Source organism: Mesoplodon bidens (assembly GCF_964165515.1).
Source record: "Mesoplodon bidens genome assembly, chromosome: 12".
NCBI lineage: Eukaryota > Metazoa > Chordata > Mammalia > Artiodactyla > Ziphiidae > Mesoplodon > Mesoplodon bidens.
Window position 1 is genome coordinate 25,056,523 of NC_138168.1, and position 26,127 is coordinate 25,082,649.

Below are 26,127 nucleotides of genomic sequence, written 5' to 3' on the forward strand. Positions count from 1 at the left end.
TGGTAGGGAAAAGAATACAGCATTTATTTCGTAAAAATTACTGCAAGAACGTGGTGAAGAATTTGCCTGCCAATGCAGGGGACACAGGTCGAGCCCTGGTCTGGGAAGATCCCACATGCTGCGGAGCAACTAAACTCGTGTGCCTCGACTACTGAAGCCCGCATGCCTAGAGCCCGGGCAAAGATTAATTCTATTAATTCTTGTGTGAAAAAAAAGTACTCTTCCCTTGAGAAGGCTCACAGACCACCAGTATTGTCCCTAGAGCAGACTTTGGGAAGTTGTGATTAAAATAGTTGTCTTTCATAAATCTGAATGCATTTTCACACAGATGAAACTTTGTTTTATGCAGCCAATCCCATCAAATAGAAAAGCTCCTAATCCTAGCAAATACCAGATGTCCTGTTAAATATTATTAAATATTGATGGTGCTATCTTATTATTTTTTAAAATTAATTAATTTATTTATTTTTATGTTTGGCTGCGTTGGTCTTCGTTGCTGAGTGCGGGCTTTCTCTAGTTGCGGTGAGCAGGGTCTATCTTTAATGCAGTGCATGGGCTTCTCATTGCGGTGGCTTCTCTTGTTGCGGAGCACGGGCTCTAAGCATGTGGGCTCCAGTAGCTGTGGCTGGCGGGCTCTAGAGCACAAGCTTAATAGTTGTGGCACCTGGGCTTAGTTGCTTCGCGGCATGTGGGATCTTCCCGGACCAGGGCTCAAACCCGTGTCCCCTGCATTGGCAGGTGGAGTCTTAACCACTGTGCCACTGGGGAAGTCCCTCTTGTCTTTTTGACAATAGGCCTTCTAACAGGTGTGAGGCGATATCTCACTGTGGTTTTGCATTTCCCTACTGATTAGTGATGTTCAGCACCTTTTCATGCTACAAACAGCTTTTTAATTAAAATTTAACTTATTTGTAAGAAGATTGCCTACTAATACCAGATGTCAGTGAACTTTTAAAAATTAAACCGCAAATTAAAGTCATTTTGGCTTGAGAGAAAGTTTTAATTAAATTCAAAATCCATTTGCCAAAACTTTACATAAATCCATGCCAAAATCTGGGCACCTGATATTCTAGTTTGTTTGTTTTAACACAGCATTTATCCCAACAAATTTCAACATCAGCAAAGTATGTGCAAACCGGCATCCATATCTATTCTTATCACAACCATAGCCACATGTATCTTGCATCTTAGAATCTCAAGGCACTAACAGAATGTCAGAGAATTAACCGTACATTTAAATGACTGTGTCCCTGAAATGGGGCTAGGAGGAGACCAGATCCGAGCCTTCTTTCCCAAATCAGAAATCTTTCCCCTTCCGTTAATAAATTTATGTAATTCTAGGTGATGTCTCCTTTTATTTATACAAAATACACACGCGAAACTGGAAAGTTATTTGAACCCAGTAGGCTGAAAACTTAAGGTAAAAAAGGAAGAAACCAAAAACGCCCTTTGCAAACTCCATCCCGCGGGCGGGCTTGGGAGGTGGAGGAGGGGCGCTAGACTGGTACCCCTCCGCTCCCGCGCCCCTGCGCCGCAGCCTCCGGGCTGTAGGGGTCGCTGCGGCGCCGAGATTGCCGAGCGCGCTGGGCCGCTCTCTCCTGCAGGAGGAGACGAGGCGCAGGAGGAGAGGCGGAGCGCGGCGGGCGCGGAGAGGAGGTGACTCAGCGGCAGGTAAGCAGTGGCGTGGCCGGGGTGGCGGGGCCGGGGTGGCGGGGCGGAGGGCCGGCGGGTTGGGACAGGGCGGCCGCCCTACAGCGCCCTAGACCCTGGCCTTGGAGGGCCCGGCCGCCATGCGGGCCTCGCTCCCAGGTGCGTGGACTCGGCGGCGTTCTCTCAAGCCCCCCGAATCCTCGCCACTCGGTGGGTGCCCTAAGCCGGGTCTTGTAGATCTCTGACCCCACCGGGCGCGTGTCCCTCCCATTTCCTGGACAGTTTCTTGGTATCCCAGCTCACCAAACTTCCTAATTAGGGGAAAGTGGTTTTGTAACTGTTTTCACATGAGGTGCCTCTTTGCTTTTTAACTGTGTTAAGTCGTGTATTCCCCCTGCAAGACAATGTCTGGAACTTAACTGAATGCAGTTGTTTTGTTTTTTTCTGGAGGCTTCAAAGGTGTCAGTCTTTGAGTAGGGCCAGATGTAGTGCGGGTACCACACTATGGGGAGGGCAGCGGACCCTGGTAGTACTTTACACCTCTCAGATTGTAGGCAACAACCGTTGTCAAAATCTTTCTCCTTTTTCTAGGTACAGTAAATTTCAAGAGATGGAAAGAGATTTTTTAATAGCTTTTTTAACCTTAAAACAGCAAATACAGAATTCATCTTTAAAATTTAAGTGATTATAATTTTATGTTTCTTAAATCTTGTAATAAATAACTTCTAAATGCAGAGTCTTATCAATTTAGGAGTAAGGTGGGGTGAAGTGGTGGACTAGGGGTGGGCTGGAAATTGAGAGACCTGTATTATCTCCCTGTCCCTTGGGCAAAGGCAGTCTCTGTGGGTTTAGATTTCTTTGTTTAAAAAAAGGGGATTGGATTCGATGGTGAAGGTGACGGTAGCTACCAGTTGTTGAACATCTGTTTTGTCCTTTAAAAAAGTTACCTCATTTAGTCCAGATAGTAATTCTATGCATTAGATAATATTATCCCTTTTATAAAGGTGCAGACTGAGGCTTAGAGAGGTTGTCACTCAAAAACATACACCTGATCCGTAGCAAAGTTGGAATTTGAGGCTATTCTACACTCCCTCAAGACAGAAGTCCTCTGATTCTGTCCCAAACTTGCTTATTCTTTTGTGTTTTATTTGCGGTACGCGGGCCGCTCGCTGGGCCTAGCCGCTTACCGGGCCTAGCTGCTCCGCGGTATGTGGGATCTTCCCGGACCGGGGCACGAACCCGTGTCCCCTGCATCGGCAGGCGGACTCTCAACCACTGCGCCACCAGGGAAGGCCCAAACTTGCTTATTCTAATTCAATTTTTTTTTTTTTTTTGGTACGCGGGCCTCTCACTGTTGTGGCCTTTCCCGTTGCGGAGCACAGGCTCCGGACGCGCAGGCCCAGCGGCCATGGCTCACGGGCCCAGCCGCTCCGCGGCATGTGGGATCCTCCCGGACCGGGGCACAAACCGGCGTCCCCTGCATCGGCAGGCGGACTCTGAACCACTGCGCCACCAGGGAAGCCCCTCAAATTATTTTTAAGGTGTCCTGCCCCAGACTGCAAGTGATTTTCTTAAATATTAAAATAGTGTGGTACGTGGAACTAAAATAACAAGTACATTTATATCTCATTAAAGTATTTTGTCCATTTTATAATTCCGTAAGTCTTAAAAACAAGGCTTTGATTATTGCTGACATGCCTTTCACTAATGTTCTATGATTCTGATAATTTTCTAAATTTATCTTCTACTGAGATGCTTATTTCAAAAATGAATATCTGAAGATAAAGGTTTTCCCCCAAAGTAACTCAGATTCTTTATATCTTGGTCTAATTTTCATGTCATGCCAATTTTATTTCACTGAATTGTTTAATGTCAGTTGCCAAATATATTCTGGATCATCCCATCCTGCAGAGTAAGAATTTTACTAAAGGAGAGAAAATCATTCAGAAATGACTGATGCTGACTCGGCTTAGGAACGTCTTTGTATATCCTCGCACAGTGTGCATTATTCATTCCAGGGGAGCACCATTCTCACTCACACTTGAGGGTGTGAATGACCCTTGTGGCATTGGTGCAAAGAGTCAGTCCTTGACCTCTGCTGCTTCCTTTTCCTATCGCTTACTGCCTTCAGCAGAGGGTGGGCAGAAGAGAAAGGTAAAGACCTTTTTACCAGGAGGGACATAGGAAGTAAACGCAGCTTAGTTTAGATCTTTTTTTTTTTTTTTTTTTTTTTTTTTTTTTTTTTTTGCTGTACGCGGGCCTCTCACTGCTGTGGCCCCTCCCGCTGCGGAGCACAGGCCCCGGACACACAGGCTCCGCGGCCATGGCTCGCGGGCCCAGCCGCTGCGCGGCATGTGGGATCCTCCGGGATAGGGGCACGAACCCGTGTCCCCTGCATCGGCAGGCGGACTCTCAACCACTGCGCCACCAGGGAAGCCCTTAGTTTAGATCTTTTTTTTTTTAATTTTTATTTTATATTGGAGTATAGTTGATTTACAATGTTGTGTTAGTTTCAGGCGTACAGCAAAGTCATTTGGTTACACAAATACATATATCCATTCTTTTTCAGATTCTTTTCCCTTATAGGTTATTACAGAACATTGAGTAGAGTTCCCTGTGCTATATAGTAGGTCCTGGTTGATTATCTATTTTATATATAGTATTGTGTGTATCTTAATCCCAAACTCCTGATTTATCCACACTCCCACCTTTCCCCTTTGGTAACCCTAAGTTCGTTTTATATGTCTGTGAGTCTGTTTCTGTTTTGTAAGTAAGTTGATTTGTATCATTTTTTTTAGATTCCACATATAAGTGATATCATCTGGTATTTGTCTTTCTCTTTCTGACTTACTTTGCTTAGTATGATAAGCTCTAGGTCCATCCATGTTACTGCAATTGGCATTATTTCATTCCTTTTTATGGCTGAGTAATATTCCATTGTGTATATATACCACATCATCTTTATCCATTCACCTGTTGATGGACATTTTGGTTGCTTCCATGTCTTGGCTATTGTAAATAGTGCTGCAGTGAACACTGGGGTGCATGTATCTTTTCAAATTATTGTTTTATCCAGATATATGCCCAGGAGTGGGATTGCTGGATCTTATGGTAGCTCTATTTCTAGTTTTTTTTTTTTTTTTTTTTTCTGTATGCGGGCCTCTCACTGTTGTGGCCCTCCCATTGTGGAGCACAGGCTCTGGACGCGCAGCTCAACGGCCATGGCTCATGGGCCCAGCCTCTCCGTGGCATGTGGGATCTTCCCGGACTGGGGCATGAACCGGTGTCCCCTGCATCGGCAGGCAGAGTCTCAACCACTGTGCCTCCAGGGAAGCCCCTATTTTTAGTTTTTTCAGGAAACTCCATACCGTTCTCCATAGTGGCTGTACCAATTTACATTCCCACCAGCAGTGTAGGAAGGTTCCCTTTTCTCCACACCCTCTCAAGTATTTATTGTTTGTAGACTTTTTGATGATGGGCAGATACCTCATTGTAGCTTTGATTTGCATTTCTCTGATGATTAGCTATGTTGAACATCTTTTCATGTGCCTATGGGCCATGTGTATGTCTTTTTTGGAGAAATGTCTACTTAGGTCTTCCACCCATTTTTTGAGTGGTTTGTTTGTTTTTTTGATATTGAGCTGCATGAGCTGTTTGTATATTTTGGAGATTAATCTCTTGTCCATTGCATCATTTGCAAATATTTTCTCCCATTCTGTAGGTTGTCTTTTCATTTTGTTTATGGTTTCCTTTGCTGTGCAAAAGCTAAGTTTAATTAGGTCCCATTTGTTTATTTTTATTTTTATTTTCATTACTCTAGGAGGTTGACCCTTTGGGATTCAAAAAGATATTGCTGTGATTTATGTCAAAGAGTGTTTTGCCTGTGTTTTCCTCTAAGAGTTTTATAGTATCCAGACTTACATTTAGGTCTTTAATCCCTTTTGAGTTTATTTTTGTGTATGTTGTTAGAGAATGTTCTGATTTCATTCTTTTCCATGTAGCTGTCCAGTTTTCCCAGCACTACTTATTGAAGAGACTGTCTTTTCTCCAGGAAGGACATACGAAGTAAATACAGTTTAGTTTAGATCTTTTTTTACAGACAGGTATGAAAAATTCTCCTCTCTTCTATTTATAAAAAATTATATACAACAGTTTCTTTTCCTGAGTTGATAAGGGAACAACAAATGGGTGATGGAAAAATGAAGAAGAAATAAGAACGGGGGCACCTGGACGGATTGCACAGCCAGGTGGTGGCCCTGGGTTTCCTGATTTATTGAGTTTTTTACAGGTGGACCCACACAGAAACTAATCACCAAATTACTTAGCCAGAAGCAGTTCAGTGCCAGGTTCCCATCATCCTCGCTAGTGTGTGTGTGTGTGTGTGTGTGTGTGTGTGTGTGTGTGTGTGTAATGTTTATTTATTTGGCTGCGCTGGGTCTTAGTTGTGGCATGCGGAATCTAGTTCCCTGACCAGGGATCGAACCCAGGCCCCTTGCATTGGAAGCGCGGAGTCTTAACAGCTGAACCACCAGGGAAGTCCGGAGATTCCCCTTGTAATGCAATAAATGAGGGTCCTAGCTTACAAATAAACATACCTTGAAAGCAAGTGTATCTAGAGGTTGGTCAATATCATATACAAATAAGAAAGTTCTAGTTACCTGCAGTGGGAAAAAAAGAGTAAGGGAAGAAGTGGGAGAAAGTGATGGGGAGACTTAGGAAGTTCTGATGGACGTGTGCTAGATGTTAACTGTTGTCTTAGGTACTGCTGATTCGAGTGGTAATGTTGGAATAAGTTGTTGCTGTGCTTTGAACTTATGGTGCTGCAGCTTTTTAAAATGGAATTATATTAGCTCTGCACTTGAAAGTAGCTTTTACTACTAGATTAAAAGTTTGCTTTTGACATAGAGACTTGTTTTCCCAAAAAGCACTGACAATTAGCACATCTGTGAAGAAACAGCTAAGGTTTTGCATCTTACATACTTTATTTATTCAACCACCACATCTTGAATTTCTGCCCCAGTCAATACTCCTACAGCTCTGTGTGCCGGGCATGTGAGGAGATGCAGAAGAACCTTCTCTTACATGCAAAAAATGTTCTGCTTTGTTCTGTTCTTATATATCACAAATTCTTAACTACTAAGGCCCTTTTTGGCCTCAGTAATCTCTTTCTTTTTACTTAAAGTACAGAAGGTTGTTCAAATTCTTTATTAGTTTGATCAGTGGCATAAACAAGTTCATGCAGTTTGGGGAGAACTATTGTAACATCTTCAGTGACTGTGGCTCATTAAAAGAGAAGCAGCAGTAGAACTGAGCTGTCTTATTCCAGGCCTAGTAAAAGAATGATATATAATGAAAAATATTATTTTCATACGTTCCCCAAAGTATCACAAACAATGGAAATTGTGGCATATTAAATCTTTTTAAATATAGTGTAGTAGGTAGTTCTTTAAGTTGTAAAAGGCCCTTTCAATAAACATTTGCAGTGGTTTCTAGCCCAGGTGTTCTTTGTCATTTCTGGCAAAGAGTTTAACATAAACAGAATGTGGATGTCTAGAGGTTGCAGTATAATAAATACTACCTTGATTGCTTATTTGTTTGATTCGTCGCAAAGCAAATGTAGGTTCGGCCAAGGAAAGAGGAGACGAAAGAATCTTGCATGTGTATATATATAAATATTAATATATCTGAGAAGCTTGAGAGGCTGTCTTCCAGGCTATAGTCCTCAGTAAGTTCCCCAAATAAAACTTAACTTGCAACTTGTAGTTTGTGTGTTTTTCTTGACTCGACAGTTTCAAGAAATTCACGTAAGAGTCGGGCACATGAGTGGACCCTTGGTTCTGCAGAAAACGTTGGATTTTTTGGCCAACCTTGGGCATGATGAGTTTCAAACAAGTGTGTGCTGGCTGAACAAATTGCAGGCATGTTATGGAATGATTCAGAAGTTGTCTGTAGTGAAAAAAACACTGTTCAGTAGAGAAAACTAGTAACTTGAATGCAGTTGAAATTTTTTAAAAATTGCTTGTTACACCTTGAATGATGTTTTAAATGCTGATGAAATAAGTGTTTTACGAGTTGGTACCTCATATACTTTGTGTCCAAGGTAGACTTAGCACAAGAGGTAAACAGAGTTTGATGATTGCTCTATTCTGCTGTAATGCATCGTGGTCGGAAGAGATGAGACCACTTGTCATTGGCGAGTCAGCTAACCCCCTGGGCTTCAGAAATGTTTATTTGCTCCCCAGTGATTATGAAACCAATATACATGCCCAAAGTAAGGGAGGTTTATTTAGTGAATGGCTGAGAATGGTTAGCAAGGGGATGGAAGGAGTGAAACGAAAGATCCTCTTGCTAATGGCCACCTGCTGTGCCTATAGCACACTCCTGTGTTTGGATCACACATGTGTTGAGCTTTCTTATTGAATAATCAGTATGTTTTGAAAAAATTCCTAACTTTCTCCATAAGTAATAAAGTTGCAAAAATATTGCTTTTATAAAGACTATAAAATGGAAGACTTAAAGAATACTTGAATAAACCAAGCCCCAATGAGTTAAATGTGAGTGTTTGACTCATTTCAGAACATTTACTATATGAGAGGGTTCAGCATTTCCCCTGAAGAATTGTATTATGTTGTCATCAAGTTCAGCCTTTCTTTGGAAGGTGTCTTTCCCTACCTTCTCCCTTGGAACTCTGCCCCCGCCCCCAAGCATTCGGTGGCAGGAATGGTAGGAAGAAGCTTTTGCCTAATAGTATCTAGAAGAGAAAAATATTCACGAAATGATGGCATTCCAGCTGGGAGAACCAGAAGCCAAAAGACATACTCGGATCTAATAGGATAAATTCTGAGTAATTAAGAGAAAAAGGGTATTCAGATTAAGGAGGTAGCACAGTGGTTGTTTCCAGAGAGTGGCTGATGGGCAGAGAGGGAGTGAGCACTGACAGCTGCTCACCCTTCTGTCTGGTGCTGGTGCTGGGGTGTCCGGTGGAGGAAGGCAGAGGGGGTGGGAGCAATGGAGCAACGGAATGCTCCTGTCCTGAAAGGGCTGCTGGAAGGTGAGGAAGAGTGAAAATGGAAGGAAATTAAGAAGGTGTGGATAACCCACCGGCCACTTCCACCCTTAGCGCCCCCTTCATATAACAAGATACAGTGTGACTCAGACCAACAAACAAATTATCTGGCCTCCTGGAAACGTAGGAAGACGATTTTTGCATACCTCACTAGTTTGGTCTAAGAGATGAAAAAAAATAGCCGTTTTACCAAGCAAAACCTGAAGTTCCATTTACAAAGTATGTGTTATACAAAGGAAGAAAATAATGGACCATCACTTTTGGTGGAAAAGTGGACTGGAATTCAAAAAGGAATGAATACGGGATCAGTTTCTTGAAGAGCATTATCAAAAGAACATAATCTGGAAGGGAAAAAAAGTCTCTCATTTTATTTTTAGGTACTAAATCATCATTCCTCAAGATGTCTTCAGCACCTGAGCCTCCAGCCTTTAAAAAGGAGCCACCCAAGGAAAAAGACCTGGGAAACCCAGGGCTCAGAGGGGTCCGCTCCACAACCTTATTTCGAGCTGTGAATCCAGAGCTCTTCATTAAACCTGTAAGAAATACATCCAGGATAAGACTTTTTTTTTTTTTAAGATATTTATTTATTTATTTGGCTGTGCTGGGTCCCAGTTGCAGCATGTGGGACCTTTAGTTGCTGCATGTGGGATTCAGCTCCCCAGCCAGGGATCGTAGCAGGCCCCCTGCACTGGGAGCGTGGAGTCCCAGCCACTAGACCACCAGGGAAGTTCCCAGGATAAGACTTTATGTTCAGCTTAACTAGGCTGTCGGAAAAAGAAAGTTTTTATTATTTGATTTTATCATGGAAGACCTCTCTGTGAATAAAAAGCAGGTGGAAGGAAGATCTTCAATGCTGTTTCACTTAATACACATATAAAACTAATTATTTTGAGCACATTTGGGGAATTTTAATGGAAAATGGTTGGATTTTAATGGATTGACTTTTCAAATTCCCGTTTAAAATTTTATTCTAATATTTGCGTTAATTTTAAGGAAATTTTTATTGTTTGATCACGTATTATTAAGTAAATAAGATCTTCCATTGAAACAAAGAAAACAGACTGAAAATCTGATCATTCTTATAGTCTACAATTCCAGGCTTTATTAATATTTTAACCTAGGGGGATACTGCAAACATATCTTGAAAAATTTCAAAACATGCATTTGTACACTGTTAGGGAGTTAGCTAATCATTCATATTTTTGTAGCAAGTTATTGAATATATTTGATATGATAAATTTTACTTTTTTAAAAACTCAAATGAAATCATACAATGTACTTAAATGTATTGAATGTGATTAGAATTTTAATAACATAGTTGCCAGTGTAAGCTGTTTGAAAGTTAAATAGGTCAATTTAACAATCAAATCATTAAATCATGGTAGAATGTTTTAAAAACGTTGCACTAATGTATTCTTTTATATATATATATATTTATTTATTGTCTGCGTTGGGTCTTCGTTGCTGCACATGGGCTTCCTCTAGTTGCAGCGAGCGGGGGCTGCTCTTCGATGCGGTTCGTGGGCTACTCTTCGTTGCCGTGCCTGGGCTTCTCATTGCAGTGGCTTCTCTTGTTGTGGAGCACAGGCTCTAGATTCACGGGCTTCAGTAGTTGTGGCATGCAGGCTCAGTAATTGTGGCTCACAGGCTCTAGAGCACAGGCTCAGTAGTTGTGGTTCGCAGGCTCTAGAGTGCAGGCTTAGTAGTTATGGCGCACGGGCTCAGTTGCTCCGCAGCATGTGAGATCTTCCCAGACCAGGGCTCGAACCCGTGTCCCCTGTATTGGCAGGTGGATTCCTAACCACTGTGCCACCAGGGAAGTCCCTAATGTATTCTTTTAATTGCCAAATACATTTCAAGAATTGTAAATTTAGGGCTACTGAGCCTGCGCTCTAGAGCCCTTGAGCCACAACTGCTGAGCTCGTGTGCCACAACTACTGAAGCCCACGCGCCTGGAGCCCATGCTCCACAACAAGAGAAGCCACCGCAATGAGAAGCCCACACATCGCAACGAAGAGTAGCCCTCACCGCAACTAGAGAAAGCCCGCGCGCAGCAACGAAGACCCAATGCAGCCATAAATGAATGAATGAATAAATAAGTAAATAAATAAAATAAGAAATATTTTAAAAAGAATTGTAAATTTAAACTGCTCTGAGGTTTGACCTTTATTTCTTTGATGATTAAGATTTGAAATAATAGTAATACAACAGGTATGGTGACAGAAGCAGAAAATACAAATTTAAAAAGCTTTTAAAAAAAAATTTCAAAGCTGCATCACTTTGCCTCTTAGGGTCTTGGATTTTACAGCAGCAAATCAAGGTTATTATAATAGCATTTCTCTTCCAATCACTAAATTTCTTGAGGTAATGAATAAGTTCCCAGAGAAGAGCGTGTATATTTTGCTGTACCTGGTGTATGACATGAAAGGGTTTCTGCCAGTTATCCATGAACTCAGGTGAGAAGAATAGCATGTACACTTCATTCCTCACTTCCTAATAAAATTAACTAATTTAAGGTTTGCAAGTGGGAAGCTTGGTCCCAGAGAAGTTAAGCAACTTTTCCACATCACACAGATAACACTGAAAACTCTGAGCACTGGACCAGTTTTCATGCCTCTCGTTTCCCTCACACCTCTTCCAGCCTCACCTTCCGAAAGGTGAAGGTTAGAGATGTCCCAGCCGTGGAGAGAAGAAGCAAGAGCCTTCTGTAGTCTCTAAATTATCAGGAGTTGAGTTAATTGAATAAAGAACCGGGTAAATTTTTATAAATGAAATTAATACCATAGGAATGCTGGTGTGGTACTAAAGCCTTGGCATGTCAAGAGGAAAGTGCAAGAGATACTTGAGTCTTCTCAAATGATGAGTCTTAATGAGGTCTTATAATTTTTTTCCTTTGACAGAACAAACCTGTAATGGCTTTCGGATTGATAACCCTTTCACTTTGTGTGGCTTATATCGGTTATCTACATGCGACACAGGAGAATAAGAAGGACCTCTATGAAGCTATTGATAGTGAGGGACACAGTTATATGAGGAGGAAAACATCTAAGTGGGATTAACAGTGCTGGTTACTGCAGATGGAGCTTTACTGGGGACTCTGAAGTCTTCAGGTGAAGATTAGCACCACACAGTATCCTGTTTCTTGTTCTAGAAGATGCTACTGAGGAAGAAGGATGGCGGTTGCAGCCAGGCCACTATCGTGAATGTTGTCCTTTCAAAACTGTATCCATCATCGCACTCTTTTTCCACAGAAAGAGCTGCTCAATATTTTTTCTTGACTAAATCCTCTTGTAAAAGTGCGATGAGAATGGAAGTCACTTTTGTGAATTAAGTTCTATATAATAAAAAGTACTGAGGCTCTTAAATTTACATGGTATTTTTAACATTTTAAGGGGGATTGTGCATTTACAACTGTTGTGGGTGTTTAGTTTGTTTTGCTGTTTGCAAGGACAGTGTTCATTTTCTACCTGGCATAGAACCTATATTTGTGAAGAAAAAAATAATTGTAAATTATCGTAAAGCCTGCAGTTAAAAACAAATAGTTTTTACAGAGTCACAGATGGGTCTTATATTTTGATTTTCCATTTCAGCTAATTTTGGTTCAGAATTTTATTATAATTGAAAAGATACTCCCATTCAACTACTGAAATAAAGATTAAATGAGAGAATAGCCCAAAGTAATTGGAGTTTTTCTTTTTTTTAAAAAGAAAGTATGGGGCTTCCCTGGTGGCGCAGTGGTTGAGAGTCTGCCTGCCGATGCAGGGGACACGGGTTCGTGCCCCGGTCTGGGAAGATCCCACATGCTGCAGAGCGGCTGGGCATGTGAGCCATGGCTGCTGAGCCTGCGCATCCGGAGCCTGTGCTCCACAACAGCAGAGGCCACAACAGTGAGAGGCACACGTACAGCAAAAAAAAAAAAAAAAAAAAAAAGAAAGTATGTTATACTGAGTATGATGTTTTTATTTGACTACAACGTTATCTGTTTTGGTTTTTGTAAATTAATGTTACAGTGATATTATAAATGTAGACCAAATGTTCTTACAGTTATTTAAAAACTAGAACTACTCAATAGGTAAGAAAAGAAGGTCTAGTTTTAAAATAACCATAAGAACATGGGTTTACCATATATATATATATATGTATATATATACTTTTCTGATGAGTGTTTAGACCTGTTTCTTTTCTAGATATTTACCCCATTCTCCAAATCATTGGAATTGGAGCTCAGTAATAAATCTCATCTCTGAAATTTTGTTTCATTTATTATTAACAAGTAAAATAATTGCACAGGCAGAGTTTATCATCATAATGTAATGTTTATTTTCCAGTGCTTTATTGTGGTTTTGCAAGATACATGAAAATGTAACTATCTGATTTGTAAATATTAAAGAGCTTAGCTAGTTATCTACATGCAACTAAATTAAATCTTTACTACTGAGCCCTAAATATTTCTTTGCTAGGTGTCTCTGTATAGTATACTTCAAATAGTTTAAAATGCACTTAGGAGGTATAAAATGCCTTTTAATTTAAAGTATTATCTTCTGCTGTTGGTTATTAAAGAACTAGAGTTCTTCTGTTTTCAACTGACGCATTTAATGTCACATCATTGTCTTTAGAGTTCTTCTAGTAGTCAACAAAATAAGTTGCTACTTGGTGAGGGAGGTATTAGTTACGTGAGCTATCAGGAGATAGTGCAGCAAAGAAGGGCATCAGGAACTGGGCAGAGGGCAGCCTTAAGCTATGTGACGTGTGTGAACGAACCAGGGTAGCAGTAGATTCCGCAAGGCACACAGCTGTGAAAAGTAGTGCAAGGGAAGAATCCCATTGAATTTTAGGAGCAAGTAACCTAACTGTGATACTGTTTACAGGGTGGTTACAAGTTCTGTAGCACAGCCTTTCTGTGTGCAGTGTCAGAGGCTGCCTGGCTGTGTGTTGATGTTTTCATTCCTTCTCTAAAGGAAAATGCCACTTTGACAGAGTCAGTTGTCTAGAGAGGGCCTTACAGCCTTTTGTAGTCTGGGTTCAAGTGGTAGGAGGAATGTTTTCCAATGCAGGAATCTGGTTGAGATTAGGCAAACTCAGTAACATAAGAGATTCAGTCTTGAAGCAAGTCTTGGTAAGTGAACCATTGATAAGGTGTAAGCGACCTCTTTGCCCAGGGAAGCAATCTCTTCTGATAGAAGAGCTATTTGCCCAGAGGAGCAAGCAGTTCAACTGACAAGTTGATAAGAATTTCCTGACGTAAACAGTGAAGTTATATACCCTTATCGGGTGACCAATCTGTCCCAGTTTGCCAGGCACTGAGGGGGTTCTTGAGATATAGCACTTTCCATTTTAAAACAAGGACAACAAATTAGTTAACTCTGATTTTAAAACCAAGCTTAGTAATTTTTGTTTGTTTGTTTGTTTGTTTGTTTGTTTTGCGGTACGCAGGCCTCTCACTGTTGTGGCCTCTCCCGTTGCGGAGCACAGGCCCCGGACGCGCAGGCTCAGCGGCCACGGCTCACGGGCCCAGCCGCTCCGCAGCATGTGGGATCTTCCCGGACCGGGGCATGAACCCATGTCCCCTGCATCGGCAGGCGGACTCTCAACCACTGTGCCACCAGGGAAGCCCAGCTTAGTAATTTTTTGAGTGCTTGCTTAATGAAAGTAAATTCTCCTTTAAGATACTTGTGATATTTCCCAGTTTTATTGTCATGGCACAAAAACATATTTATAGATAACCTGAAAAAAATTAAACTCCCTCCTTTTCTGGCCTAGAAAATCAATTCTTTAAAACAAACCATTTAACAGAAAGTATAGCAGGCTGAATAATATTCCTTTTCCCCCAACCACTCCAGAGATGTTTGGATCCTAATCCCTAGAACCTGTGAATATGTTCCATTATATGGCAGAAGGGTCTTGACAGATGTGATTAAGTTCAGGATTTTGAGATGGGGAAATTATCCTTTATTATCTGGGTGGGCTTGATAGAATCACAGAAGTCCTTATAAGAGGGAGGCAGATGATCAGAGGAAGAAGCAATGTCACCCTGCAAACAGGAAGAGAAAAGGCTATATTGATGTGAGTCCATGGGCCAAGGAATGTGGGTGGCCTCTGGAAGCTGGAAAAGGCAAGGAAACAGATTCTCCCTAAAGCCTCCAGAAGGACCAGTGCTGCTAACATCTTAATTTTAGCCCCATAAGACTCATTTTGGACTTCTGACCTCTGGAAGTGCAAGCGAATGAATTTGTGTTGTTTTAAGCTACTAAATATGTGGTAATTTGTTACAGCCCCAGAAGGAAACTAATACAGAAGGTATCTGGGAAATGAACAGCTGTACCATGTTCCCTTTAGTCATTATTTCTAGTTGCTTTTATGAGCAAAGCTTGTCTTACCTAGCAACAGTTGCTAAGTAAGTTAACAATTTAATCTAGAGTCTAGGAGGGAGCAACTGCTTAAATCTTCCCAAATCCAGTGCCCAGACCTTATATGGCAGAGGCTTTCAGTACCGTTCTTTACCATTAGGCACATAACCACTACCTAATCATGGCAAATCATTTAATCCTTGCAAGCCTCTAGCATTGTCTTCAAACCTTGAACCTCTTCCAGCTTTCTCAAACGTCTAGCTTTTCTTAAAATTACTTTTTCTGATCCTAAGAGTGTTTTAAGTGCACGTAGTAAAAGACAGATTTAATTATGATCAGAAATCCGAATTACACAAACTTTGTTTGCTGTGCTGTAAGTAATAAAATAATTCCACCAGCCCCCTTTGGGGAAATCTTCAAACGGATCCATGAGTACAAGCCATTTAAGACACGCTTTTACACTCACAAAGATATACTGGGTAAGTGACTTTGCTGTTTTCCTTTGTTCTAATGTTTCATAGCATTATATGACATTCTTCCTGATGTGTAGACTTTGATCAGCCCTCCTGATCAAAGTTGCTTGTCCTGCAGGGGTGTCTGTTTGGCATGAGAAGAATGTGGGTTGAAATCCAGTTCTCCACTTCCCAGTTGTGTGCCTTGACAGTATGCTTAGCCTCTCAGTCTGTCTCCTTATATGTAAATAGGTATGTTAATACTTACCTTGCAGATTTGTCTTGAGACTTTAATGAAATATTTGTACCTATTCTAAAGCCTGGCACATAATAGTAACTGAGAGTTCTTTTTGCCCTTCCTCGTACTTGGGCACCTTCCATACACATAGGAGAGGAAATATCTCTAAGTAATACCTTAATACATGGGTGAAAGAAACTATATTCTTTTTTTTTTAACATCTTTATTGGAGTATAATGCTTCACAATGGTTAGTTTCTGCTTTATAACAAGGTGAATCAGCTATACATATATCCCCTTATCCCCTCCCTCTTGCGTCTCCCTCCCACCCTCCCTATCCCACCCCTCTAGGTGGTCACAGAGCACCGAGCTGATCTCCCTGTGCTATGCAGCTGCTTCCCACTAGCTATCTATTTTACATTTGTTAGTGTATATATGTCCATGCCACTCTCTCACTTCATCCCAGCTTACCCTTCCGCCTTCCCGCCCCCGCCCTCAAGTCCATTCTCTATGTCTGCGTCATTATTCCTGTCTGCCACTAGGTTCATCAATACCATTTTTATTTTAGATTCCATATATATGCGTTAGCATATGGTAAAACTATATTCTTTATTAGTAGCTGGTGACATAAAAGTAGGTAGATCTGGGTAACATGAGAATATGTACTATATATACACTTCTTTTTCTTCCTCTTTTAAATCCTTTTGTATTTTTAAAAAATTTTTATTGAAATATAGTTGATTTACCATGTTTCAGGTATATAGCAAAGTGATTCATTATATATAAATATAAAAATTTATATAAATATTTAGAATTTTATATAAATATATTATATAAAATATATATTCTTTTATATAAAATATATGTTCTTTTTCAGATTGTTTTCCATCATAGGTTATTACAAGATATTGAGTATAATTCCTTGTGCTATACAGTAGGTCCCTGTTGTCTATCTTTTTTTTTTTTTTGCGGTGCACCGGCCTCTCACTGCTGTGGCCTCTCCCGTTGTGGAGCACAGGCTCTGGACGCCCAGGCTCAGCGGCCATGGCTCATGGGCCCAGCCGCTCTGCGGCATGTGGGATCTTCCCGGACCGGGGCACGAACCTGCGTCCCCTGCATCGGCAGGCGGACTCTCAACCAAGTGTTGAATGGAGCCTTAGCTTTCATTGTACATCACTTTAAACCTTTTAATTTTGAACCATATGAATATATTATAGTAACAATTAATATAATGTTTAAAAATAATAAAAATTACAAGCCATATTATAAAACTCCTACATAATGTTGCCTAAACATTTTTTTCCTCATTGTTAAAAAAAATTTTTTTTTAATGCTGAGCAAAGGATGGGTTAGTTTTACTGATTCCAAAGACATTTATTGAACCTCTATTATATATGATACTGAAATTTTTAAATTTTATTTATTTATTTTTGGCTGTGTTGGGTCTTCGTTGCTGCACGCGGGCTTTCTCTAGTTGCAGCTAGCAGGGGCTACTCTTCCTTGCGGCGCACAGGCTTCTCATCGTGGTGGCTTCTCTTGTTGCGGAGCACGGGCTCTAGGCGCTCAGGCTTCAGTAGTTGTGGCACTTGGACTCAGTAGTTGTGGCACATGGGCTTAGTTGCTCTGCAGCATGTGGGATCTTCCCAGACCAGGGCTCAAACCCGTGTCTGCTGCATTGGCAGGCATACTCTTAACCACTGCACTACCAGGGAAGTCCTAAGATACTGAAATTTAAAAAAAATTAACAAGATATGGTCTCTTTTTAAACACAATAATGTGTTAAATTTGAATGTAAATCTGCCTGTCTGTTGGAACTAGTTAGTAGCAAAAGCTACAACTTATTAGGATTAGCAAACAGCTGATTTATAAAGCACAGCTGCTGGTTTTTTTTTTTAATACAATAGAGTCATAAGTATCACATGGTTATTTTGACCCTCAGAAAAGATTCAGAATTATTTTATGATCCAAAACTAAATTAAATAGCTAAAGATAAGGGTTGATCATAGATTTTCTAGAAAAATAATACTTATCTACCTCTTTTAATTCTTGCTCAGTACTTTCTGATTTGTGTGTGTGTTTGGTTTGTTTTGTTTTGACACAGAAAAGTACAGAGAATCATATAAGAAACACCTATATGGTCCACTATCCAGAATTAACAAATATCAGCATTTGGTCATTGTTTTAATCAGCTCAAGGTGCTATAACAAATTTTCATAGTCTGGGTGGCTTAAACAACAAACATTTATTTCTCATAGTTCTGGAGGCTGGGAAGTCCAAGATCAAGGTACCAGCAGATCTGGTGTCTGATGAAAGCCTACTTCCTGGCTTGTAAATGGCTATCTTCTCATTGTATCCTTACATGGCAGAGAGCAGAGAAAGGAAGCAAACTCTTATGTCTCTCTATTATAAAGGCACTAATTTTATTCATGAGGGCTCTATCCTTTTGACCTAATTACCTGTCAAAGGCCCCACCTCCTAACACCATTACCTTGGGGATTAGGATTTCAACATGTGAATTTGGGGGAGCACATTCAATCCATAGTTTGCTTTATATGCCACATTCATGCCACAGTCATGTTTGCCTTATATATTTAATAGCACATATAAAATATTACAAATAAAATCTGAGTCTTCTTTGTTCTTCTTTCAATCCCATTCCCTTTCTTCCTTAGAAATAACCACTCTCCTAAATGAGTGTGCATCCTTCCAGTCCTGATTTTACTACACATTTGTATTCATAAATAACATATAAACTTTAAATAGATACTACTATTTTGTATACATTATTCTGCAACTTGCCTATTTTCACCTAACATGTTTTTGAGATCTATCCATGTTGATACATGTCACTGTCTTATTATCTAGAGAGAAGTGAAATCATGGCAAATTTTATTTGGTTATTTTTCATAAGGAAACCATACAGGAACTGGAATTGGGTTAATTGCTAAATGCCCTAAAACATTAAGACTGTATTCCCAAACTGTATGCCAAGTTGCCCCAGGCGCCGTAGCAAACTCACGGGGGTGAAGCAGGATATTTTTAAATTTCAAGGAAAGCCCAGTAACATTTGTCAGATACCACACAAACTACTACTATTAGTTGTTTAGACCTATTAGGTACTTGATTTAGCCTAGGTCCAGATAGTTAGGCACTTCTTTTGGCCTAGGGAATGCCATGAAGAATTATTGAGACACTAAGTTCATTAGGAACTGAGAAAGTTCGAGAATCTCTACATTAAGAATAAGAAACCCAGGAACCTGTGTTCTGTATCTGGCCCCACTACCTGGTGTAAAACTACAGCAGTTACAGGCAGAGTGCCTCTGAGAAACTGGCCAGCCCAGCCTTGCAAACCTCAGTCTACTTCATTAATAAAAACAGTAAGTGATGGTATGGAGCACCTAGGAGGAATAGCTTAGTGTTTTAAATCTTTGGCAAACTGCCTAAGATGAGTATCTAAATTACTTCAAATATATGGTTTTCACCAAAAATGCCCCTCAGACTATGATAAACCTTAAATGTACATTTAGCTGTTTTCTTGTGCTAGGAGTGGGGCAAGCACTGAGGAGGGTCAGGGAGGGGTACGGGTGTTGAAGAGAAGACTTTGGGCATGGTTTTTAGTGAATAACAAATCATCCAGCTTTTACTCCTAAGCCTATTTCTAAAGATTTAACCTATGAGTCATTCCTTCTGAGAGACCAGGAACTCAGCTTGAGGAATATTATTGAATACTACTTAACCCCCATTTCATCTCAAAGGACGGCCTTAAGGACCCTGATTTAAGAATGCTTGCATTCCTACTTAGTACCACTAGGGGCGCTGTCAGGGACACTCAGGTTTTCTGCAGAGGGAGAAGGTGATTGAGAAGACAGGAAAGGTGACAATGTCCTTGTCCCCCACCATGGACACATCACATCCTCTGTAATCCTAGGACCGAGGCCACCTACCTTGCTTCACTGCTCCCTATTTTCTATAAACTCAATGTAGTATTTCTGCCACCATATACATTTATTTCTATTTAAATATAAAGAGCCTGTAAGAGAAAAAAAGGATTGTTTATAAAAGGTCATAAGGATAGGTTATAACAGTCTTCAAAAGGAAACATGAAAAAGACTGGGTTTGAAAGGAAATTGCTGAACTTGAAAAGAGAAAAAAAAGCAGTAGATTTTTGAGAGAATGACTTTTGATTTTAACAAAATTAATTTCTTATGTTGCTAAGAAATCTGAACCAAAAATATACTGCCTTTTTTTCCTGAGTAAACAATATCTGTCTCCCAAAGGACCATCTGTGGTCATTACGATGTCACCTTCGCAGAAACCTGAGGACATTAGTGGATCGGATGTCTTGAGTCTTAATAAAGCACCGATAACATTTAAAAATAAATGATTGTATAACCTATTCTTACTTTCTTTGTAGAGAGGGGCACTTCCAAGAAATATCATCAACCATATTCTCTTTCAATTATAAATAGATTCAAATGTAATTTTTTCCAGGATGCTAACATCACATTTTAAGACCCATTACAGACAAATAAATAATTCAGAGTGTTTTCTGGATTACTGGAATCTAAAAGTAAAGCCAGCTCTGAGGTCATGTAATAGTTTTACCAAACCTAAAGCCATCCTAAAGGTCAGCATCAGATTCACAGTCATGTTTGCGCAGTCCTTCTGTGATTACAGGCACTTGAATAAGTGCCTATGGCAGATATTTTTATTTTTCCCAGAGCTAGGATTTTAGGTAGAGAAACACCTGGAAGTGGTATATCAAACATCATGTCAGAAATGCTAAGATACAATCTGGTATTAAATAGGGATTTGACTCCTAAATGGAATGGAAATATAATGGAAAAAAATTTTAATCAAAATTTTTTCAGATCTTAGATAGGAAATCTAGGCTGGAGGTGGTAGGTTTGGTCATTCGTTAAGCACTCCTGGAAAACCTGTTGTGTAAGTTCATAAGGACTACAGAGATATATCGGACAGTAGTGGGAGAGCATGGGTTCATAAACAATGATAAGAACAACACAATTCCAAATCTGGGGAGTACCCCAATGGACGCATTAACAAAGGGGTGCAGGAGTTCAGAGAAATGTAATGGCTAGTTTTGATCTGGGCCTTGAAGGACCAGTCCAATCTCAATTGGCAGATTTGGCTAGAAGCTGGGTAATCCAAACAGAGAGAAGTTTAGGAGGAAAGCCAGAGTCAGGACAATGTCATCTAATATGGTCCATAAAGTGTGGGTTGTGAGAAATTAGGCTGGAGAGAGGTCAGGGTTAACCATGGAGGCTCTCGAACACCATGCTAGAGAACTGGAATTTATTTGCTAGGCAATAGCATCATTAGGAACATCTTCAAAATGGATCAGAGAAACATATCTCCAGTAAAGATAAAGAGCTAAAGCAACCAAGTGACCCTCCAAGTTCACAATGCAGGAAACTCTTTTGTTGTCAAGAGACACTTTCCTATTTAGAAAAAAAAAAGAATGAAAGCTTTTGCTATCATTTTTCACTTTTGTAACTCAGAATACTGTTTTCTAACGGGGTTTTGAGAAGACCCAAGGATTAACAAAATGACACATTTGCAAACAGTGAAGTCCTATTTATTTAATTTTTTCTTCTCAAGTAATAAGAACAACAATTTACATGAGTGGGAGAATAATATAACATTAAGAACATGGAATAGAAGCGTTGTATCCTCTAAGAACTAATGATAAATAACATTCTCCAGACAAAGTGAGAACGAAGGAGAGGCAGGATGGAGTGGGGGAAAAGAGAAGAAAGAAACGGAAGACAGGAGAAAGAAAGATGAGGAAAAAGGAAGGCAGATTGATGGAGGTAAAGAGGGTCCTTAGGAGAGAGACACATGGTGAGCAGGTGAGTAATGCTTAGGTACGTAGACGGCAGGAAGCTTCAGGAGATCCCTGATCTGTTCACTTCCCTCTGCTGACCACTTTCTCTCTTCTTCCATCCCTGACACCCTCTCCAAAGTTCTGAGCTGGGTACTGCTTGCTCCTCTCCGAATCAAGGAATAAAGAAAACCTAAGCATTATATTTAGGTCATAGATCACAAGATGACAAGCCTCCTGATGGCCAATGAATGGATAATGATCTTAGGAATTGTCTACTTTTGCAAAAGACTTCATAGATGTACAATTTTACTGCAAAGACATTTCACTTTTCAAAGCGCCTTCATATCTCTTATCTCCTTTGACCTTTCAGTTCCGTAGAACAAGCATTCTCCTCCTTTTACAGATCAGAAGAGGTAAAATGATTGTAGATCTTCCTGAGTAAGTGCTATTCATCTCCCCAAAGACCATCTGTGGCCGCTATGATGTCACCTTGGTAGAAACTTGAGGATATGAGTGGATCAGATGTCTGGGGAGTGAGTGGAAACTATCTCACGTCTCGATAAAACACCAGAAACATTTTAAAACCAATGATTATATAACCTATTCTTGTCTTTCTTTTTTTTTTTTTGAGGGGAGTATAGTTTATGGTAGTGAGAAAGGTACTAGGCTGAATCAGAAGATCTGAGTTTTAATAATGATATTATTAGCTAATAAAAATAGCTGTTTAGTGTTTAGTAAGCACTTATGGCAGACGTTGTGCTAAACCCCATATATGCATTATTCCCTTCCACCTCCACCACCGCTGTATGAGGTCAATGCTGTTTTTTGATAAGTGATGCAACTAAGGTTTAGAGAGCTTAAACAGTCTGGCCAAATGTTTCAGTTCAGGCTCTGCATCATTCTGTTAATAACCTTTTTTGGGCCTCTCATTTCTTCATCTGTAAAATAAGGCCACTGAGATGACCTGAAAAAAAATGAAGATGTAGTTTATGCATCAAAGTAAGAGTGCCTGTTACACTATGTCAGGAACTGCTAAACTTTTTCTGTTAAGGATCAAATATGAAATATTTAGGCTTTGCGGGTCCTACCATCTCTGTTGCAACTACTCAACTCCGTTGTGGAGCAAAAGCAGCCTTAGACAGTGCTTAGGATGAGCATGGCTGTGTCCCAGTCAAACTTTATTACGGACACTGACCCTTGAATTTCACAGAATTTCATGTCACAAAATGTTATTGTTCTTTGTTTTTTCAATGGTTTAAGAAAGTATAAAAATCCTTCTTAGCTTGCAAGCAGTACATAAACAGGTAGGGGGATGGAGTTGGCCTGCGAGCTGTCGTTTGCGGACCTTTACTTTACGTGAAGACCTCATAGATATCTGTGTCTACAGAAGCTTTTCTTAGAAAACAGTTGCATCTAAAAAATAGACATGACCGATAACACTATTTCTACATGATCAGGAAGGAAATGCTTTTCAAGCAGAAGAAACTGTTCCATCTATTCTCGTCAGTAACCACTGACCCTGCAGAGCCTTGTATTTTGGTGTGCACCATATTAGAAGGAATTGCTGGACCACGGTGAGCGTCTATCTATCTATCTATCTATCTATCTATCTATCTATCTATCTATCTATCTATTCTGACCTAGATGGGGTGGATTGTAGAGGCAAATAACCAAATTTATTCCGGAGGTAAGCTCCAGAGAAAAATCTTCTAGGTAAAGCATTGTTGCCAGATTCAGAAATAGTTGGTTTTAAAAAAAATAAGGGCTTCCCTGGTGGCACAGTGGTTAAGAATCCGCCTGCCAATGCAGGGGACATGGGTTCGAACCCTGGTCCAGGAAGATCCCACATGCCGCGGAGCAACTAAGCCCGTGCACCACAACTACTGAGCCTGTGCCCTAGAGCCCGTGCGCTGCAACTACTGAGCCTGCGCGCCTAGAGCCCATGCTCCGCAACAAGAGGAGCCACCGCAATGAGAAGCCCACGCACCGCAACGAAGAGTAGCCCCTGGTCACCACAAGTAGAGAAAGCCCACGTGCAGCAACGAAGACCCAATGTAGCCAAAAATAAATAAGTAAAATAAACTTATTAAAAAAATAAAAAAATAAAGGCATTACATAAGCAGTTGGTGAAATTAATGAATAGCTTTTTGAGCATCTACAGTTATGGGTCTGGTTCTCCTCAAGGTAGCCAGGCTCCTGGCAGGTTTGGAGGCAGCATTAGCAGGAGTCACGAGTGTACTGTCCTCGGTTTTGTCTCCACATGCAGTCTTCCTGGTGGTTATTAGCACCCCAGATTACAGTATCTGGAAACAAAACGTGCATCCCTGCCCCCTAGTCCGTGCTGGGGGGCGCATCTGCACATGCACACTGGCTCGTCCGGCTGTGTTCCTTCCAGACTCCATTCATTTTGCTGGCTTCTCTAATCTCTCAGGCATCCCGATATGAGGATTCCTTTAATCTCTTGATATCCTGACCAAAGGAGTTAGTGTGTGACCATCTGCTACCGTATCAGTAAATATCTTATACAGACATTCAATTTGGGATGTTGTCTGCTGAGGCTTAAGAACAGGTCTCATTGCTGGAGGAGTGGCTGAAGGTGAGGCATCTCCCCTTCATCTCCAGTGTCCGTCATCTGTGGAAAAGGCAGGTCCTCATAAAGGAAACAGGAATTCTGAATTCTGTCTCACCCCGCGGGAAAGTCCCACCTCCTCCTGGACCCAGGCCCTCTAGGGGCCTGACTTTGAAGAGGAAAGGTGCCAGCTGAGTGCTTTCGAGTGGTAGACACAAGGCTGGACAGCAGGAAGGAAAGTCAAGTCTCCACTTTGTTCAAAACTTGGAGAGCGGGCCACACCTTGGAACCAGATTATGGTACGTTTTGTTATGATTTCTTTATTTGTGTTATTACCCTGGACTTCGGTAAATTCTGGTTTATATGTTCCAGCCTTGCTTCAAGATTGCCGCAGTTTTAAAAGCAAGCGTGTAAAAGCTGAGGTGTTAAAAGGGGAGCAGTGCCCCCCCCGAGGCCAGCTCAGTGCTGGCAGCAGTAACCAGAGAGGGATCCCCGAGGGCCTGTGCAGTCCTACTGGGAGGTTACAGGGTTAGGAGTCTGTGTCCTCTAAGGAAGGCCATCTCCATCACTGTGCGTTCTCCACAATTTCTAAATCCCTTTGCAGAGAAACAGCCTTTTGCAGTGAGTGTGAGACGAGAGCATATAGGTTAGGCTTAGGCTGGAGCTGTGTGACCTCAAGTAAGTTACTTCATCTCTCTGTGCTTCAGTTTCCTCATCCATAAAATAGGTATAATAGTACCTCTCTGAAATGACTTATTAAAAGGATTCAATGCGTTAATATATAAAAATACTTAGCGCAGTGCCAGGCTCATAGTACAGCCTCAGTATACGTTCTCTGTTATTGCTATGGTCTCTTGCCAGACTTGTTTTATATCAGGCTGATTAATGGGACCAAACAATCCTCTTCCTTGGGTGTTCTGATTTCCTGGAAGATTAGTAAACTGTAGTAAAACTATAAACATGAGCTCCTAAGATTCTAGCACCAGACTAAGCACTATCAGAACTCAAAAGAATTTTGCAACATGGTTCTTGTCCTCTGGCTGCTTACAGACAAGTTGGAAAGGCAGATGCGTGGGTTTAATTATGGCTCCACTGCTTTATAACCTTGATGATACTGGACAGTCTTTTTTTAAGCTCTCTAGACCTCAGTTTCCTCGTTTGCAAAATGCAGATTATGATAGTGACTACCTCATAGGGTTAATATGAGAACTAAATAAGTTCCTAAAGGTAAAGTGCTTGCAACAAAGTGCTGGCGTATGGTAAATGTTAGTTTCCTAGTATATATCGCCACGAAGCAGTGCATGTGTGATGAAGTACCAAGAAGAGGGGTGCCTCTGGGATAGAGCAGAGGTCCATGCAGCTTCATGGACCTGCATGGAGGAGGTTAAGAGCTGAGCTGAGGTTGGGTAGCAGTGGGACAGGCAAAGACAATTTCAGGGAAGGAATAGTATTCCCAAAAACACTAAGAAGGAAATTGGCAGGGACATTTGTTATTACGGACCGCTTCATTAATTCCTGGGTAACAGAAACTTCTTTGAGAATTGCAGTGTGTAACAAATGGATATAAGTGCTTAACAAGTATTTTCTGACTTGCAAAAGAGACAAGGAGTGTACTGTGGGTTACTTCTCACTTAAAGTTATGTCAGCTTCTTAAATTCTATAAAATTCTTAGTCTAGATTATTGGAGCTAAGCATATGCAGTTATGTAGTTGGAAAAAAATGGAAGAAATCGTAGCCGTAGGATCCTATTTTGACAGCAGGTGGCTCCCTAGCATATAGGTAAGAAAAGTGGCCCTGTGGTCTACATAGGGATCATTTAAGTCATCTGAGTAATTGTCACATATTGTATATCATTGAGGCTGAATTTGGAAGCAGTTCTTTGTATTGATATTTTTGCATTGATTTTTGTATGAAAGATGACATTCATGCAGCAGGAGGGAATTTCTTTCTTCTTGGGAGCT

The 26,127-nt window shown here is 40.7% G+C and overlaps 1 protein-coding gene across 2 annotated transcripts; it reads left to right on the plus strand.

Moving 5' to 3' along the window:
- The first annotated feature begins 1,606 nt into the window (after positions 1–1,606).
- On the plus strand, positions 1,607–12,743 carry SMIM8 (small integral membrane protein 8). 2 transcript variants are annotated; one of them, XM_081250880.1, is made up of 5 exons: positions 1,607–1,671; positions 7,440–7,568; positions 9,094–9,251; positions 11,617–12,426; positions 12,652–12,743. In XM_081250880.1, the coding sequence occupies exons 3-4, from the start codon at positions 9,117–9,119 to the stop codon at positions 11,773–11,775; spliced, it is 294 nt and encodes a 97-aa protein (XP_081107006.1). In that variant the 5' UTR covers positions 1,607–1,671; positions 7,440–7,568; positions 9,094–9,116; the 3' UTR covers positions 11,776–12,426; positions 12,652–12,743. The 2 variants fall into 2 exon arrangements, with proteins under 2 accessions (XP_081107006.1, XP_081107005.1); XM_081250879.1 differs by lacking the exon at positions 7,440–7,568 and having other exon boundaries at positions 1,611–1,671.
- The last annotated feature ends 13,384 nt before the right edge of the window (positions 12,744–26,127 follow it).